Source organism: Saccostrea echinata, unplaced genomic scaffold (assembly GCF_033153115.1).
Source record: "Saccostrea echinata isolate AGI-Se365-2 ecotype Australia unplaced genomic scaffold, CSIRO_AGI_Sech_v1 ptg000011l, whole genome shotgun sequence".
Lineage (NCBI taxonomy): Eukaryota > Metazoa > Mollusca > Bivalvia > Ostreida > Ostreidae > Saccostrea > Saccostrea echinata.
In genome coordinates, this window is record NW_026889760.1 from 966,731 (window position 1) to 984,295 (window position 17,565).

The window sequence follows — 17,565 nt, forward strand, 5'->3', positions numbered from 1 at the left end:
AGATGAATTTGGAATTTATTTCACGAGTGGAACAGGATTTTTTGATATTTTCACGGGTGCGAAGACGTCACCATATATCGGTAAAGGGCTTCAAATTTAGATCTTTACTCGGCACTCAGGGCCATTGAGCAGTGAGGGTTCTTTATCGTGCCAACATCGTGGGTTCGAATCACGGCCACGATTGACTGACCTAAGTCGATAAAAAATAGATAGCAACTGTTCCTTCGCCAAGCGCTCCGCCCTTTGAAGTGAAAGTTGCGGGTCATTTGGATGAAACCTTAAAAACAGAGGCCCCGTGTCACTGTAGGCGTTGGCACGAAGAACCCTAACTGATCATTGGCCCTGAGTGCCTAGTTAACGTCTAAATTTGAAGCATTTGACTGGTAAATGGTGACATCTCTATATGAGTGAAAAATTCTCGAACGGGAAGTAAAACAACATACAATCAATCAATCAATCTTCAAGATGAACCAAGCTTCCTATTTATTGGTTATGTGATTTAAATTTTTTTTATAATATAGGGTAGGTAATATTTTCTTCATTTCTGTTTTTTTTTTTCAGAACAATTTTTTATATATATGGTATTGAAAATTTAACTGATTGAGGTGGGGGTGGGGGTATAGAAATATTCTTCTACTTAAGAGTCACCGATTTTTAAAAGATGCTCAAAATTTCCTTTTTGTCAGGCAGTACAAACAGTGCATTTACAGGGTTTCTGCAGATATGTATTGATTTCCTCGTGGAAGATGATGAAATCTGTTTAACCTGTTTATAAAACGCTAGAGTAAGAGGCTTAAGAAAAATGTACATAAAGATATAAATGGAAAAGCTTAAAACCATAATAAAAGGAGTTCGTATTCACTGTTTCCACTAACACTGAATGTATTTGTGACTAGTGCAATATAGTACGGAACGCTAACGTACTGAATACTGAACTACTCCTGTCAGACCACTTTTTAAAATTTAAAAAAAAAAAAAAAGAATGTTACTGCTTAGTGAACGAGACATTTCATATTGTTTTACATGTAACTAAAACTGTAATCTCTTTAATCCCTAAAGTATCTCTAATGTATTAGCAGAAGGAAAATTAAAGTTCCAAACGCTATATAAGATGAAAACCTATAATGATCAGCTCAATGATATATATATGCATGGATTTTTTTCCCTCGAGTATTGACATAACAGTATAAAACAGAGCGTGTTGCTGTAGATTAAGTAACGACAGATTGAAAAATCCGTTTTTAGAAGAAACAATGAATCAGTCATCGTCTCCGAATACCGACGAAACCAATGTCCATTGGAGTAAAATCGTCCTTGGCGTTTTCCTTTATTTAATTGTCCTGGTTACTATTTTTGGCAACATCCTCGTGTTGGTCGCCGTCAAAAGTAACAAACGTCTACAGACGGTGTTTAACTTTTACGTAGTAAATTTGGCTTTGACGGATGTTTCAGTAGCTGTCACAGCTATGAGTTTCTACACATTGGACAATATACTGGGTTACTGGCCCTTTGGTAGGATCATGTGTGGTGTTTGGATCTTTTTTGATTATGGGATGACTTTCGCGTCCGTCTTCACGCTGTGTATTATTTCCATTGACCGGTTTTGGGCAGTGAATTGGCCGATACATTATAAATCACACCATAACAAAAAGAAGGCTCTTGGAATGATTTGTGGTGTGTGGTAAGAATTTTTTAAAATAATAGTTCTCTATTTACTGCTTTACATTGATATGAATATAAATGGTCCATAAGGTATAAAACTGGACACTTTGATTTTTGTATCATATTTTTCATCTTTTGTATAACACAAAACAATTTCAGCTAAATTTTACTATAAAGCTGAATTCATGAATCATTTAGTTCTACTTACGAGGTATTTTTTCACAAATTCTGCAATTCCTATAAAATATCTATATATGATTCCATTCTTTCAGAGGACATGTTTTTAGCATGCCTCAGAGTCTTGATTTGCATTTAATATCAGACAGAAACATTAAGAACAATTCAGTAAAGACTGCTAACGATTCAATGATTTTTCCTATATATCAATGCGAAATTCCATCAGGTTAACAAATCTGATCTGACAAGCCAAATTATTAATTATATAAAAGCACACCATTTTGAACTTTATAACAAGAAGATAAAAACATCAATCTCGGAAGTGTTTATAACCTGTAAGGTCGCTAAAAATAAAAATTGAAACGTATAAAATATATATTTCCCCGTAAGTAAATGAGATTCAGATTTTTCATCATCAGAGGTGGGATCAGGTGCCATGGAGGAGTGAACATCTCCTGCCGACCGGTCACACCGGCCGTGTGTTCATTGTCCTGATCGGGAAAAAACGGGAAAATCCGTAGAGAATATGGCCTACCAATTAGAATGAAAAATGTCAGACAGCATTTGACTTAATGATAGGTTGTATTTGCTGACAAGGTCATTGAATAGACCATAAAACTTGGGAAATGATGAGTTCAAACGAGTCTGTTGATATCTTTGTTTCATCAACTTGTTTGTCAATAGCTTGCCTCGTTTTAGAAATTGTTCATACGTAGAGCATGCTTTTGCGCATCGAATAAACTGGGAGACAAGAAACCCATATGCAGGTGATAAGGATATATTGCTCCATAAGTAACGGAAGTTGACGATTGAAAAAAAAAATAAAACTTAGTTTTAGGTTACCATTACTGTCTTTTCTAGTATAATATCCAAATATGAAACAGATGTGTCGGACTCTGTGGTATCTTTTATTTCAAGTTCACTGTGATATATCGAGTTGATATATGAATGGAAGTAACTATTACTAATTGGTAATTCGTTGACGATATATCTAAATGTCGAGTTGAAGGCCACAGCAAGTGTTTTCCTCATCTCTTGTAGAATTAGTTAAATTAGTTAAATAAATTCTGCTTCATATGAATACAAAAATAGGTCTGCTAATAAGGGGGCGCAATTAGTACCCATGGGAATTCCAACAGATTGTTGGAAGACCTGATCTCCAAAAACAACATAGATATTGTAAATCAGAAACTCAAGCATCTTTTTAATATTAACTTCAGAGTACCTGGGTGTACAATCAGAATGTTTTTTAACAAAATAATTTTTAAAATAACCACTGACAAAGTAAGTATATTTACGAGTTCCATTTTTATCGAAAAAGCAGCTGTCTATGATCTCAAAAAGCCTGGATTTTAATTTATCGTGGGGAATGGTTGCATAAGGTATTGAAAAATCGTACATTTTGATGTTATCAATTTGAGTAAAATTTTGTGATTTCAAATTTTCTAAAAGTTCCTTGGAATTTTTAAGTGTTCACATCTGATTTACTACACTTTTCGAATATACTGTTGTACAGTACTCCTGAAGTTTCTCCTTCACTTCTGTAAATATTTCAGTGAGGAGTAAAGAAAGAGGTTTGGTAGAACATTTACTGGAACCTTATGTATCTTTGTTTGTAAGGATTTTTATGGAGTTTTGGAATCTAGTATAGGTATGGTAAGTCAAATTCATTTTGATTGTTGCGAATATTTAAAATATTTAAAACTGACTTATGGTTTTGAAGAATTTGGAGCTATGGGTATAAGTTGGATTATCACTAGCAGGATTAAATCCTAGTTCCTCTAAAATACATTTCAAATAATGAGCCCTACAAACAAAGACAATGTTGTTACCTGCTTTGTCAGCGGGGACCAGTACATACTGATCATGTAATCTATCTAATTCTTGTTTCACTTCTGTATCGTCGAAGACAGAAGAAATGATGGTTTTCATATTGCCCCTCAATCGCTTAATGCGCGATTTCAACATCCATCTGATACATTAAAGCCATTCAGACAAATTAAAGTTTCAAGGTATTCTTTTTCATAGATTCATTGATTTCTTTTATAAAATTGTCTTCTTGTAAATTGTAAATGTGTGTTTTTATATTCTTTAAAAGCATCAGTAGGAAAAATTATCTGTTTCACGAAACTATGTAATAAATACTTAATTTTTTAATTGAGTTACATTTTTTGAAATCTTTTGTTTGTTGAAGCATTTAAGTAAATAAAGAGTATTGAATACCACGGAATATATATTTTGTCACTTTGCAAAAACGACGCTTACAACGAGACATCAAGATGTGAAGGCGATTATTATGAAATTGACAGTTTTTTTTTTAAAAACTACTCTCTAACATTTCTTTTCATCAGATATGTTTGAACTCAATGAATTATGATTCATAGGCCATTACCATTTGAGGTGTTTGATAGCTTTGTTATTAGACAATTCTGTTCCGCTATCAAAGTAAAATGTCCAAGACCATATAATTTAGTTTAGTTTAGAAGTCATCAAAGTATTTCTCACTAGGAACAATTACCATTAACTAACGCGGAAGTGTCCATGATGGTTTTCTGCTAATTACGGTTTCAATACATGACATACCGGTGTATATCGGTTTACTTGTCCTACTGAAAATTGAACCGAATCTTTTTTTCACATTGAAAAATGATTCGGGTCATTACTTTTCCTGGTTATGTTTCAAACAGAAAATCTATTTGAGCCAAAAGTAGGCATTTTATCTTCTGATTTCTAGCTATATCTTTCCAAAATATACCCAGAAATGATATTGATGCTGTAAATAACTTTTTATTGGCAAGGCCTTTATTCTGGTGTAGCTACGGGAGGCCATCTGCTAGCGAAAATTTCATTCTCGCGTATATATTTGTATTATTGACAACTATATATAACAGTAACCTACGTTTTGTAACTCATGATTTTTTTCCTCGCTTAAAAATAAACAGTAAAGCTTTTGTAGTAATAGTATGTCTCAACTATATGGGGATTAACAGTACTAAAAATGAAATATTTAAAGAGTTAAAAAACTGTTTTTTCAAAGACCTGTACATGGTAAAGATGACAATTTTTATAACCATGGGCTTAAAGTCAGGCTTAACTAGGATGCTGAAATAATGATTAATATAAAAAAAATATAGATAACATTTACATAAACCTGTTATCTTTACAAGCCTGTTGAAGATTAAAAGCTTTATTGTTACATGTGCATTATAATTATTCATTTTTCGCCAAATAGTGTATTCAAACATCCAAATATTACACTATGTTCGTGTGCATCAAATTTAGATTGGATCCTATAAATCTCCAATGCTTTAATTCTTTACGAGTACATACTTAAAATTCTGTATATTATTCAATCTATAATCTAAAGAACTCCATACTAGTCTAATACTCTGTAAAAAATTGAATGAAATCGTTCTCAGACCATTGATTTACAGTGAAACAATTGTGTGCGCTTAACAATGACGTATATTATATCAAATGACTATAGACTGATGTTGGCTATACCAAAAATTCAGTTCTTATTACCAAGACTTTCAAAGCATTCGATGATCTTTACTTTGCGGGAATAGGATTCGGGAAACGCTTCTTGAGTTTCCTTGATATTAGGTGACGTCAGTCAATCTGATTCGGAACCTATCTCTCTTTTTTAATACAAAGACCTCTCAGATCAGAAAGTTTTCCATGTCTTTTCAAACATCGATTTTTTTTTTTTTTTTTTTTTTTTTTTTTTTTTTTTTTTTTTGTATATGATATCATTTGTAAAAAAGATAAATGTTTGACTGGGATTTCTTTGGTATTATGCTTATAGCGGCTCATGAAGATAAATGCCCCTTAAATATATGATCTTGATCTTTTGAAATATGACTTCTTTTAGTCAAGGTCATGACACATACATGTATTTTGGTCATCAGCAACAATTAATTTAAATCCGGATTTCTTGTGTAATACCCACAAGAAAATTCTGAAATACATTAATTTCAAAGTACATGTATTTGGGAATTAAACATATTTGTCTTGAATTGTACATAGTAAAGAAATAAAATCAGATAAAATGCCTTTAGTATCTTTATACATTAAATGTTCTCCAAAGACTAAAGAGGCCAAAGTGAGAGAGAATAATTATGATGGGTTTTCTACATGTGCTCAAACACTATGTTTTGCTTAAGCTCATGGTCATAGTTACAAATGGGAGTGTATTAATACTGGCGAGTAGAAGCTAGGAAATAAGATTTATTTTATGATTTTATATTGATTACTAGACTAACTATTTCGTTGATCATCATACTTCTTTTGCTTTTAGGAAACATGTCATCATCTATCTGTTTGTGTAACTTTGTTTTATACTCCTATGGATCCTTTAAAGCGTTTGAATTATACTCAGGCCCTTGGTCCTCTTGTTATTGTATATTGTTATTGTATAGTTTTGATTTATAACTTTCATAGCTTAGAGACATAATGGAATCATCGCTAACTATCTTTTCTACAATGTAGGTAATAAACTTAACAGGTTCATTGCATAATCGTTCAGGAATTTTTGAAAATGAAATTGATTATTTTTTATATTAACAGGTTGTTTACATTAATGGTATGGTTACCTCCATGTATAATGGACCGTGTACAGAACTATATAACTGACGATACCTGTATTTGGGACCCTGCCTTAAACCAAGAAATGGTAATCGTAATAGGTGTCGTAGGTCACCACGGTTCCTTCTTCTTGCTGTTTGGCTGTTATCTCCGGGTTTTGTTTGTAGTACGACGGCAAAGGAAAATTATCTCGGCGGAAACAACGGTAGATTTGTCGAATTCAAATGTAAGTCGTAAAAATCAAGCCACGAATTGTACAGTGAGTGAATCAGATGACATTCCTTCTGTGTCTGTAGTCTGCAAAACAGACAATAATCATCTCAAAATTCCTAATTTGGAAAAAGTAAACTCGACAAATTCAGAATCAAGAAGCACTAACAATAACCATCAAACAGCTCGAAATCAAACCAACGACACAAAAGCCTCTAAAGCCATCAAAGATTCTCGAGTATTTATAACCTTGACCTACATCATCGTTGGATACATCATTTGCTGGGTACCATTTCATGTTGTCTATGACGTCACAGCAATACGCCCAGATCTAGTGTCAGACACGATATACTCAATAACATTCTGGTTGACCTACATAAACTCTACTTTGAATCCTTTTCTGTATAATTTTGGTAGTCCAGAATTCCGATCAGCTTTTCGTGAAATACTGCGTGGAAGACATCTATAATTAAGTGAATCGTACTGTTCTATTTGTATTTGGTATGTGACTATCAGACTTCACTGTGTCTGTAGTCTGCAAAACTGTATTTTGTATGTGTTTGTGCCTCAGAGAGAGAGAGTGAGAGAGTCTTTTATTCACGTTCACGAATGCCACTTCAATTTCTTTAAAAATCAAATTAAACTCTTGATAGTTAGTCAGCCAAACTAACTTTTTTTATGATTAATAAAAATATACAAATCATTTACACAAGTTGTCCTGCTTTATTATACCTTAACTTGAAAGGTAATATTTCGGACTAAACGAAATTTACAGTGATGTAACTTTTTTTTATTCAGGTATATGTTTCTGTTTATAATTAGTCATTTTTTAAACCATAAAATAGATAGTGTTCTGATAGTCGGTTGATTCTCTGTCTAGTACAACAGACTTGTTTTAAGGAATCACTTAATTGTCTGTAAGTTATATATAAATCTGTAAGTTTATTGTATGTCAGGGCATTAACGACATTTGGAAACGTATGATGATTTGCATAACGGGCTCCGCCCTGCAGTGATTCCTTATACATGTAGTTATATTCATATGTGAAAAAAAGAAAATATAGATTAAAAGAAATGCTAATAGATATAAAATTCACCCGCTGTTCCATGATATTGTTTTTCTTAAGTTTATTATTCCAAGCTCTCTGATTGACTCAAACTTGATCACATGATCAAGTACTATGTCTAGTATATAACAGCATATTGACTTGTGTTACTATTTAAAGATTCTGAAATGCATATCGACTTGATGTTTCTAAGAAAAATGGAAAATATTTCTAAAAATGGATATAATGTTCTAGAAAATAACAATTGTGCTGACTTCACAATAGTTAATTCAGTGTATGACTTGATGTTTCTGAATATATATATATATATATATATATGTATTTCAACTCCTGATTATAATTGTCTGTTCTGTAATAATTGTTTAGACAGAAAGTTAGAGAGAAAATTTGTGGCTTGTTCTGATTATTTCCAAAATTTGTTTTGTCAATCTCTGTAAAAAATAATATAACAAATGTAGCCCTTTCATTCCGTCAATTCCTAGATATATCGACTTCAAAGAAAAGCATATTGACCTCGCACTTCGTGCTCGGTCTATATGCATTTCTGTGAAGTCGACAATTCTAGGACCTCATGAAAGGGCTTTATTTGTATACTAATCTCCGCAGTCCCCGCCCTGACGTGAGACATAATGACAGAAAATTGACATGCATATTAAACACTTGACCTTTCACTTTGCGAAATTTAAATATCCAGAAATCAACATATGTAACCTTCCAAGAGTTATCACAGAGAGAACAGTTTGAATGTAAATATTGAACTGTATAAAACATTGAAAATGGCAGCACAATCCAGAATTATTGATATCAATATAATTTTATAATCGTACAACGGCCAGCTTCCGGGAGATTCAGAACAACGATAAAAGAGAAATTGTATGTAACAAGATGACATTTTAACATCACTATTTCTTATAAGATAATAATGTTTTGCAAATCATGTCAATACATTTTCAAATCTAAATTGTTCTTGTTTGTATTTTTTTGTAGCATTAAAGTGCAATATTTTGTGATGTTACCACAAATTCAAGCCCCAGACATGTTATACTTTTATCTCTGCCGCTTTCAAATTAAACTTATGAAATATTTAGGACAATGCTTTTTAATTCTTTAAGTTGATCCTGTTTTGAAGTTCAGTGGGCTATGTTTTCTCCTCAAGTGTGTAAATGCCAATATTGAAGTAATTTGAAAAACTGAGCTATTGACCATCCTTTTTTGGCATTTTTTAGTCCCCTACCGGTGAAACCGGAGGGGACTTTAGGTTTCCTCTGCATTTGTCCGTCCGTCTGTCGGTCTAGCTGTCTGTCTAGCTGTCCGTCTGTCTGTCCCTCTGTCAAACTTAGTTTTCCGCAAATTTTTTCCTAAACGCTTGCAGATATTGAGCAGATTTTTGGTATGTGAGTGTATCTTGATGAGATTTACATTCTGCATCATTGATTTTTGACGGAATTATGGCATTTTCAATTTTTAAAGGGAACCAGATTACACTTGCCGGTAGGGGACTTGTATTGCTAATGCAATACCCTCAGAATGCTTGTTAAACTTACGACACGTTTTTATGGTTAGTATTGGTAACACTTTAAAAAGGCTGATCTAGTTTGATGTTGATCATAAAGGACTCTGTTCTGTTTCGAGGCTCTCTATTTTCATCCGTAAAATCTGCCTTCTGGTGATTTACAAAGGCAAATTCACATATCTTGGATAATATGCTTCAAAGTAAAAAGAAACAAACCTTATCACCGCCAACAGTTTCTGTTCTTTTTTTTTTTTATCATTTCAATTTAAAATGTCTTTATTTTGTGGTACTACATGTATGTGGTCAGATTCTGTTAAATTTCTAATTCACAAAGTTTAGAAATAAAATCCCCGTCTCTGTGGTATTTGTCTATATGCACAAGTGTAACTATGTATTCGTATTAATCTCTCAAGCAATGAAGAAAGCTTTAAACGTAATGGAAAATGGCAAAGAACAAAACATGAACCGAAGATGGCACAGCTCTTGTCGATTCAGAGTGGGTTGTAGATCAGATACTAAAATTTCCGTCTTTACAGAAACTTCATTTAGTCTGTAAAACAATACATATTCAGTAAAGCAATAAACTATATATTTATGCATTTGTTACTGGGGTATGGCACACCTCTAGGTAAACAGAATATAAAGGTAAGAGTCCAGACACAAAGTTCATGAAACAGACTTAGAAGCATTAATGAAGAATATTTTAATTTTGGTCTGCTTGACGTCTACAACATAATACAACTGAAAGAGTTTGACTTAAGCTTAAGATGTTTCATGATCCCGGGACCTGCTCTGAAAGACTGAAATCATTGAACTCTAGAGTACTGAGTACGTTTTGTTTTTGGTTAGATTTTTTTAGACGTTTGCTTAGAATGCCTTTTTGGTGTTTCATTTGAAAGTTAATGTACTTGTATCTGATCATAATCAAGACCAATTTCATATATATGACCGGAGGAACTAGTTCATTTATTGAACAGCTCTTTGACATACGATATTTATAAGATGTGGGTCTTTGATGATAAAACTCATATACAGAACAGACTTAATTATTTGTACATGAAAGAAAAATAAATTTAAAACCATTGAAAAAGTACATTTAAACTATGATCCGCTCCAAAAGACTTAAGAAGCAGTGTATGACGCAGGATAAATATACTCATCAAAATAAATTGAAAAAGTACATTTAAACTATGATTTACACCAAAAAAGACTTAAGATGTATAACGCAGAAAAATGCTATGGCTGATATGCTATTAAAATTTTACTTTTTTGGAGAAAACTAAATCTCTTTAAAGTAGCCATCTATACCCGTGCCTCATAAGTATTTATGTTAATAGTATCAGTTTTTTTTAACTAATAAAGGCTAAGAAATAAATTACAGCCGTAAACTTATTGTTTTCATGAACATCATCATGAGTCTCTTTAAAAATAGAAACAATTATTATGTACTATGTTTAGACTTGGAGTAATTCTTGACTCTTTTTAAATGTTCTATATACTTAAGATTTACATTAAAGTACATTTCTAAATGCACGTGGGTCATTAAAAAAATACATAGATAATGTCCCTCATCATTATAATATTTTTTACAAGATATATGGTCAACACATCTTCATATGTAAAAAAAACATTTATTTTGTCGATGTGTGAAGTTTCATTACATTTGTTTGAAAATGGAACTCCGTTACTCAATTTTGAAGGCAACATGTTTTGTCACGCTTAACAAAATTGTAACGTCAAAAACAAAATTACTCTGTCTTTTCATTTTACACACTATTTGTAGCGTCTTAAAGTACCCATTCATAAAAACGTATCCATAACACTTGACAACTAGATTGCTAACATTTGTTCGAGTAGTTAAGTTAGATTGTTAGTGTTTTCAAATTCTTTACCGCGTAACTCTGCTTCCACGAGTTCGGCAGCGCACATCACGTTTCATGACGTTACAAACTCTTTTGACCAGATTATTCTTATGACCAGATTATTCTAATAATCTTTTTCTTTGCAGATTCTCCATCGTCCGATTCAAAGTCCGATTCAAAGTCTCTACAACTCAAAAACTGTCTTTTCCATGTATATATACAAATGCACGGCTCATTTTTGATATAGTTCCTGGTTCATCCAGCATTTTCACAGTTTGTTTGAGAGGTTTCTCAAATGCAACGCAAAATTTTATCGCTCCTAGCTGCTCCGTGACGTCCTTCGACGTCATCGTTTTTTAGCTCTTTTAATGAAGTCTGTCTTCTGAAATTATCAGCTTTAAGACAGCAAAAATGGGGTCAAGGAGCAGCGTCAAAATTGAGTTATTTAAATATTATACACTTTATAATGGATATAGACGTACCTCTAACAAATGGCGCTTAAACGAAATAAAATTTAAACGTTCAAAAAAATAAGTATTGTTCTACTACTTCATATCCTAAAATTTAATGTAATACATTGTCTCGTTTGAAAAATATTAATCGTATACATGAACTTAGCACTAGCATCATATATATAAATATATTTTGTGCATAGAAACCACCTAGTGGTGCCGAAGTGAAAAGTATCTTAAATGTGACGAAAATCCATCAAAAATGAGAAAATTTGGTAAAGTGTTTTACTTTGTTAACTTCTTGCGATCTCCGTGTATGTTTCGAATAAAAAGTAATGCTGATTTTAAAAACAAGCATCATTTAAGCTTCGTATTGCAAACTATCACAATTTTAACTGTGTTTTGATTTTTATATCAAAATGGGGGCCAAATTTGGCCTCTACCATACCCTGTTCTTAAGATGGGGACTTCTATGGTACAACCATATTTATAGCGGGACATAAAATATATAGACAGTCGTTCCTTGCTTACAACGAAGCAAATCAATCAAACACAATCAAGGGACTGCTTCTGTCATTGTTTATTCATTGTTTAACAATTTTTAAAGTTCTCAGAATATTTAGATCGAATCACTATTATATTTATATTAGTTAAGGGAAACCGCAGTGATGGGATCATACATGTGCATGTTATAAGTCATTAAAATGAATGCTAAATATTCTTAATACATGCAGGAAGGGATGATTTCAGGAAGAATATGATTCGGATTTTGTGCTACTGAGAGTTTTTTTTTTTTTTGGGGGGGGGGGGGTATTTTGTTCTGGTGGATCATATGCACTAAGCTTGTAAAATAATATCAGCTGTAAAAGAAATGTATAAAGATCTGTAGATCTTTTCAACTGCTAACAGTTGAATAGTCAAACTACACATTAAATTATCAGAATTAGGAACATCACAGAAATTTTTATTTTTTAAACTTAAGTCAGATAAGAACTTAAGCTCAATGGGCATAAATAAGACATAAATAGTAAGATGAAATAAGCATATATTTGCCCGTTTAATATAATTCCTTTTATGATATTTTCTATTTGGTTTACCAAACATAAGTGTATGATAAAATTAAAAACATTACTCAGAAGATATGGAAATCTGCGAAAAGCACTATGCTGACGTTTTGGTCTGAATTACAGTTTATATTATCGGCTGCAGGTCATTATTACGTTTCAATTTGTTTTTCTCATCAAATATTTATTAAATCATGATTTTACAAATTAAAATTGTATCCGGATATGAATTACAATGCCCAGGAATAACTAATAAATTGTAAAAAATTTAAGAAAAAGTGAATGTTGTTCTGAATACACTACAGTTGCAAAAGAAACGATACATATTTTCTGTTTTTCCCATTTATTGTGATATTATACATCACAACAATAAATCGCATTATCAAGTGACAAAGATCCAGGGTATCAGCACGTGAAGTTTCTACATGTACGTCCTTTTTTGTCAGCAATCATAATTAATAATTTTAGATATTTTTTGCATTTGTCTTTGATCAAATAAACTGACGGTTATACATGCATTCCTATCCTTCTGGATTTTCATATCCACGAATATATATAATTTGGCTAATATTTAACAATTGATCTCTGAAAATTATTAAAAAAAAAAAAATACAGAAAAGTAAATATATACGGTATTATAAAATCTTTGGATTTTTCTTTGATCTTTTTTAGTGTGGAAATACATGTACTTTAAAATGCTAGATATATTTTTGCGGCCGACTTGATGCTCTTGTCATGTCTTGTAGACTTGTGAACTGTATTTTACACATATACGGTATCGTTTCCTGTTATTATAAACAATAAAGTAACAAAGCAAACGTAAGGAAAGTCCGCTATATCATCAGTCAATTTCGTCTACCTGTTGGCATAAATCACATCACGCAGAAATATGTTTAAAAATATCATTTACATGAAAAGTTATTTTGTAATACATGTATGCATCTGAAAGAATTATTGAACAAAATATACCGCATATTTTGAAGTGAAAAGACATTTTTGCTAACAATTTATTGGAAAAAAGAAAAAAGTTTATATCTGTACTTACTTCTGAAGTAAAGTATTTTAATGTTGCATTGTGTTGTAAAGTCCCTACCTGCAACTTTTTAATTAGTTTTATTGTTATCTTGTTCTTCTTTAAAATTGAAGAAGGCGAAATTCCGGTAAAAAATAGTTGAAGCGGAATTATCTGCAATTCATAAAGATAGACTGGCATACCAAAAATTACCTCAATATCTTAAGCATGTAGAGAAAATTATGGAAAACCAAGTGGGACAGACTGACTATGAGACGGAGAGACTTCAAGGGAAGTGATGGTATCCTTCAGTTTTTCAACGATTCCACACTAATAACTTTCCATTTCAAGTATATTGATATAGTTACTACACGTATTATTCTTTTGTGAAAAAAAAAAAAGGGGGGGGGCATTGTTAGTTTGCTTATATCAAAGTCATTATTGATATAATAAACTTATGTCTTGTGAACTAATATATCCTGAATTAATGCATCGTGTAAAGTCATTATTTTTGTCATCATCAAGTTTTATCTTGTGTTAAACATAAAGTCAGCTTGTACTCTTTTCTCTGAAATATTCATATGAAGTAAGTTGAGTATAGACTGAATGCATTGTTATTCAACACAAGCAATCAACATTCTTTTTTTTTTTTTACATTTCTACTGTATAGCCTAATAAATTCTAAATTTTGAATCGCCAAAGCATGCAGTATTTTTTTTTGGGGGGGGGGGGATAAGTCAGTGATCCTCCAAAAGTATTAAAAATACCCAACAAAAACTGCTAAACAAATGTATACAAGATGTAAAAGCTAATCTCCATTTTTAGAGCAGCGTACCAAAAAGAAAACTATTTAATAATATTCATTTGTGTGTTTCATATTCCTCTCGTTTTTCTATTGTTTTCTTCCTTTAATAGATATACATTCCTGTATTTGTTCAGATTTCCAATGTCTTCTCACTTAGCAAAAATATCACAGAAAACAGGTTTATTGAAAGCTTTTTCCTACGAACCAGTGATGATTCTGTTCCGATATTTAGCGTAATTCCGCTAATTTGAATCCAAGAATTCGATATTAACGGGTGTTTTCCGATATTTTGGTATTTTCTTTTTTTTTTTTTTACAGCGATCCGTTTCCGTTACTTTCCGGGCAAAAAATTCAAGTTGCTTAGTCTGGGTTTGATCTAGACTGCATCATCCAGACGTTTCCTTTTATCACCAAGAAAGGTAAACACAAACGTACGGATGATTCAGACCTCCTTACAATGGCGTGGCGGTTCATTTAACCAGGCCAGGATGTATAAGTTGTTGAACAATCTGTCGCACTTTAATTTTTGTCACTCATTTAAACCTATTTAAGGCTCGCTACACCCCATTTTCAGCATCCCCTTGACCAACAATCTATTTCAGATATTTTGACCAATTCACAGAATCATCACTGACGAACTGTCGAAGTCTTATAAAATATGATGCATTAATGCATTATCTTTCACTTCAGAGTTTTGTTTTTTTAAGTGACTGTAGTTCATCAAAATCTTTGTTTTAGACATTTTCGACCACATATAAATAAAACCAAATGAAAATAAAATATTATGAGCATGTATATTGGACCTCTACATATTTATAGGTATTAGGACATGGATTAACGCTGGAACCTCCAAAGTCATTCAATCTAGTTGGTACAGCGCAGCGTGTTTTGCCGTCGCATTCTTGAGATAGTTTGTTGAGAACATCTAATCTGCAGTTGGTATCATCCATTGTAGCCGAATTGGACGGACAGACTTGGGCTGTAGGCTCGGTTCGTCCATAATTGGCAGACACAATTGTTAGAGTCTTGGAGTTTTCACATCGAATTTCTCCATCGTCAGCCCCGCACATTATAACAGTCCTTTGCTCTTTTGAAAGAATAAAAATCGTAAATATCTTTGAAAGCTATCATTATTTATTTATTACTTATAATATTGAGAGAATTTCTTTCTTTCTTTCTTTCTTTTTTTTTTTTTTTTAGAAAATCATGAAAAAAAACTACTCACCAGGTATGCTAGCCCTATTCTCACATTCCAACAATTGGTCTAAAACAAAAAAAAATCTAAAAAAAATCTTACGTTTATACAATCATGTAAAGTTTTGTTTAAAAGGTTTTTATTTAAACATGATACACCACTGATTAATACGTTCATACTCTGGTCACGAGTTTTCATATTTGTTATTTTGCAAATATTAGTCATAGTTTCTTTCTTTAAAAAAAAAATCAAGATAAAATGAAAAAGAATATACCTTGAAGATTTGATAGCCTGGCATTCTGCACACGGGTGTCTAAACACAGTTGAAAAAAAAACTAATTTTCGATGGCTGATTGCTAGTACAATGTATATAATTATTTGAAATTCGTTAAAATCCTGTCACTTAATATGTCAAAAAGATTTCTTTGATTGTATAATAAAACAATTCATAAGTATAGGCAATAAGAGTCGAAAATAGATAATTTTGTCATACTTGAAAAGATCATTGTTCCAAGAACCACAGCAATGCCTAGTGGGAGAAAAAAGGAAGGAGTCGAATCCCTGAGTAAGACAGGGGCAGGATCTATAGGTGAAAAGTAACCATCATCTGTCATTGTTATCTGGAAAAAAATGTCCAGAAATTAAAAGGACGTAAGAAATGAAAATTAATTTTCACATCAATCTGGTAATGAAATTGAACAAGAAGCAGGAGGGATGGTGTGGCGGAGAAGAGAAGTTTAGGATTTACAAGAAAGATAGAAAATATTGTAAAGCGTACATGTATATATCTAAAGAAAATTAATTACGTTATCACACACACAGAATATATATATATATATATATATATATATATATATATATATATATATATATATATATATATATATATATATATATATATATATATATATATATATAGGGGGGGGGGTAGGAAAGAGTTCTCTTTCCTGGTGGGCTGTTGACCCCTTACAAGGCCAAGCTCACTTTGTATTTTCGTATTATGGTGATTATGTATTTGTTACCTTTAAAGGTGTTTTGCATGTTTTTTGTCTTTTTAGTAATAGTTCATTATGTAATCATGCTTTATAATTTTTTGTATTTTACATGTATGTATTTTACATGTTTTTTAATTTAAAAATTTTTTACCTCAATTTGAGTAAAAAAATTTTCGCAATAAAAGCTGGTGTTTTGTCTTTTTTGGTACTTCATAAACAGGGTAAATTACACACAGGGAAAAATTTCTGTTTGTCCTGATGAAAGAGGAAGACATAAATATATCTATCTATCTATCTATCTATCTATCTATCTATCTATCTATCTATCTATCTATCTATATAAACATTCTGAGCAGAATTATTTTGAATATGTTGTATCTACAGAAATGGTTGAACTTACTCGCGAAACAAACAAGTCTAGTGACGTCCATATTCCTAACTATATTGAAAAAAATAAGAAAGAGGGGCATCTCTATATATACAGAGAGAGACCCCTTTTCTTATTTTTTTTATGTGTGCATGATCTTTTTTGTATACATATGTGTGTTTGTGTGTTCTCTTATGTTATGTCTTTTATGTCTTTTTTATGTGTGTTTACTAGTGTCTTTTGTTCCATTCTTTTGTTTTATGTGCTTCTGTCTATGTCAAATTTAAGTATGTTTTCTCTTATATGTATATGTACATTTTATTTGTGCTAAATGTGTTTCTATGTTACTAGTCGATAAAAGACCTTTTAGCTCATGTTTTTTGTTAAATGTATATAGTCCGACTGTAAATAAAATTTATTACTACTACTACTTGTAGAGAGCTTGGGTTTGCCGAAGACTTAAAGGTCGTAAAATGATTACTGAAAGGCAATCGAGAGATAGAATTAGAACTCCTTAGCATGTTTTGTAATACTCTTTCTTTAAATTAATATAGTATGTGAAATTAATTTATGTTGATCAGATACGGGTGAGCAAAC

General features: G+C 31.8%; 1 protein-coding gene across 1 annotated transcript; it reads left to right on the forward strand.

Moving 5' to 3' along the window:
* Nucleotides 1-1,253: 1,253 nt before the first annotated feature.
* LOC133184857 (alpha-2B adrenergic receptor-like) lies at nt 1,254-7,109 on the forward strand. Its single transcript, XM_061319931.1, has 2 exons — nt 1,254-1,681; nt 6,409-7,109. The coding sequence occupies exons 1-2, from the start codon at nt 1,254-1,256 to the stop codon at nt 7,103-7,105; spliced, it is 1,125 nt and encodes a 374-aa protein (XP_061175915.1). The 3' UTR covers nt 7,106-7,109.
* The last annotated feature ends 10,456 nt before the right edge of the window (nt 7,110-17,565 follow it).

What these genes read in the sequence shown, in the direction of transcription:
- LOC133184857 (XM_061319931.1), top strand. Translation starts at nt 1,254, where the DNA reads ATGAATCAGTCATCGTCTCCGAATACCGACGAAACCAATGTCCATTGG. An exon ending in GGAATGATTTGTGGTGTGTG is followed by an intron (nt 1,682 to 6,408) that starts GTAAGAATTTTT and finishes TTATATTAACAG; the next exon opens with GTTGTTTACATTAATGGTAT.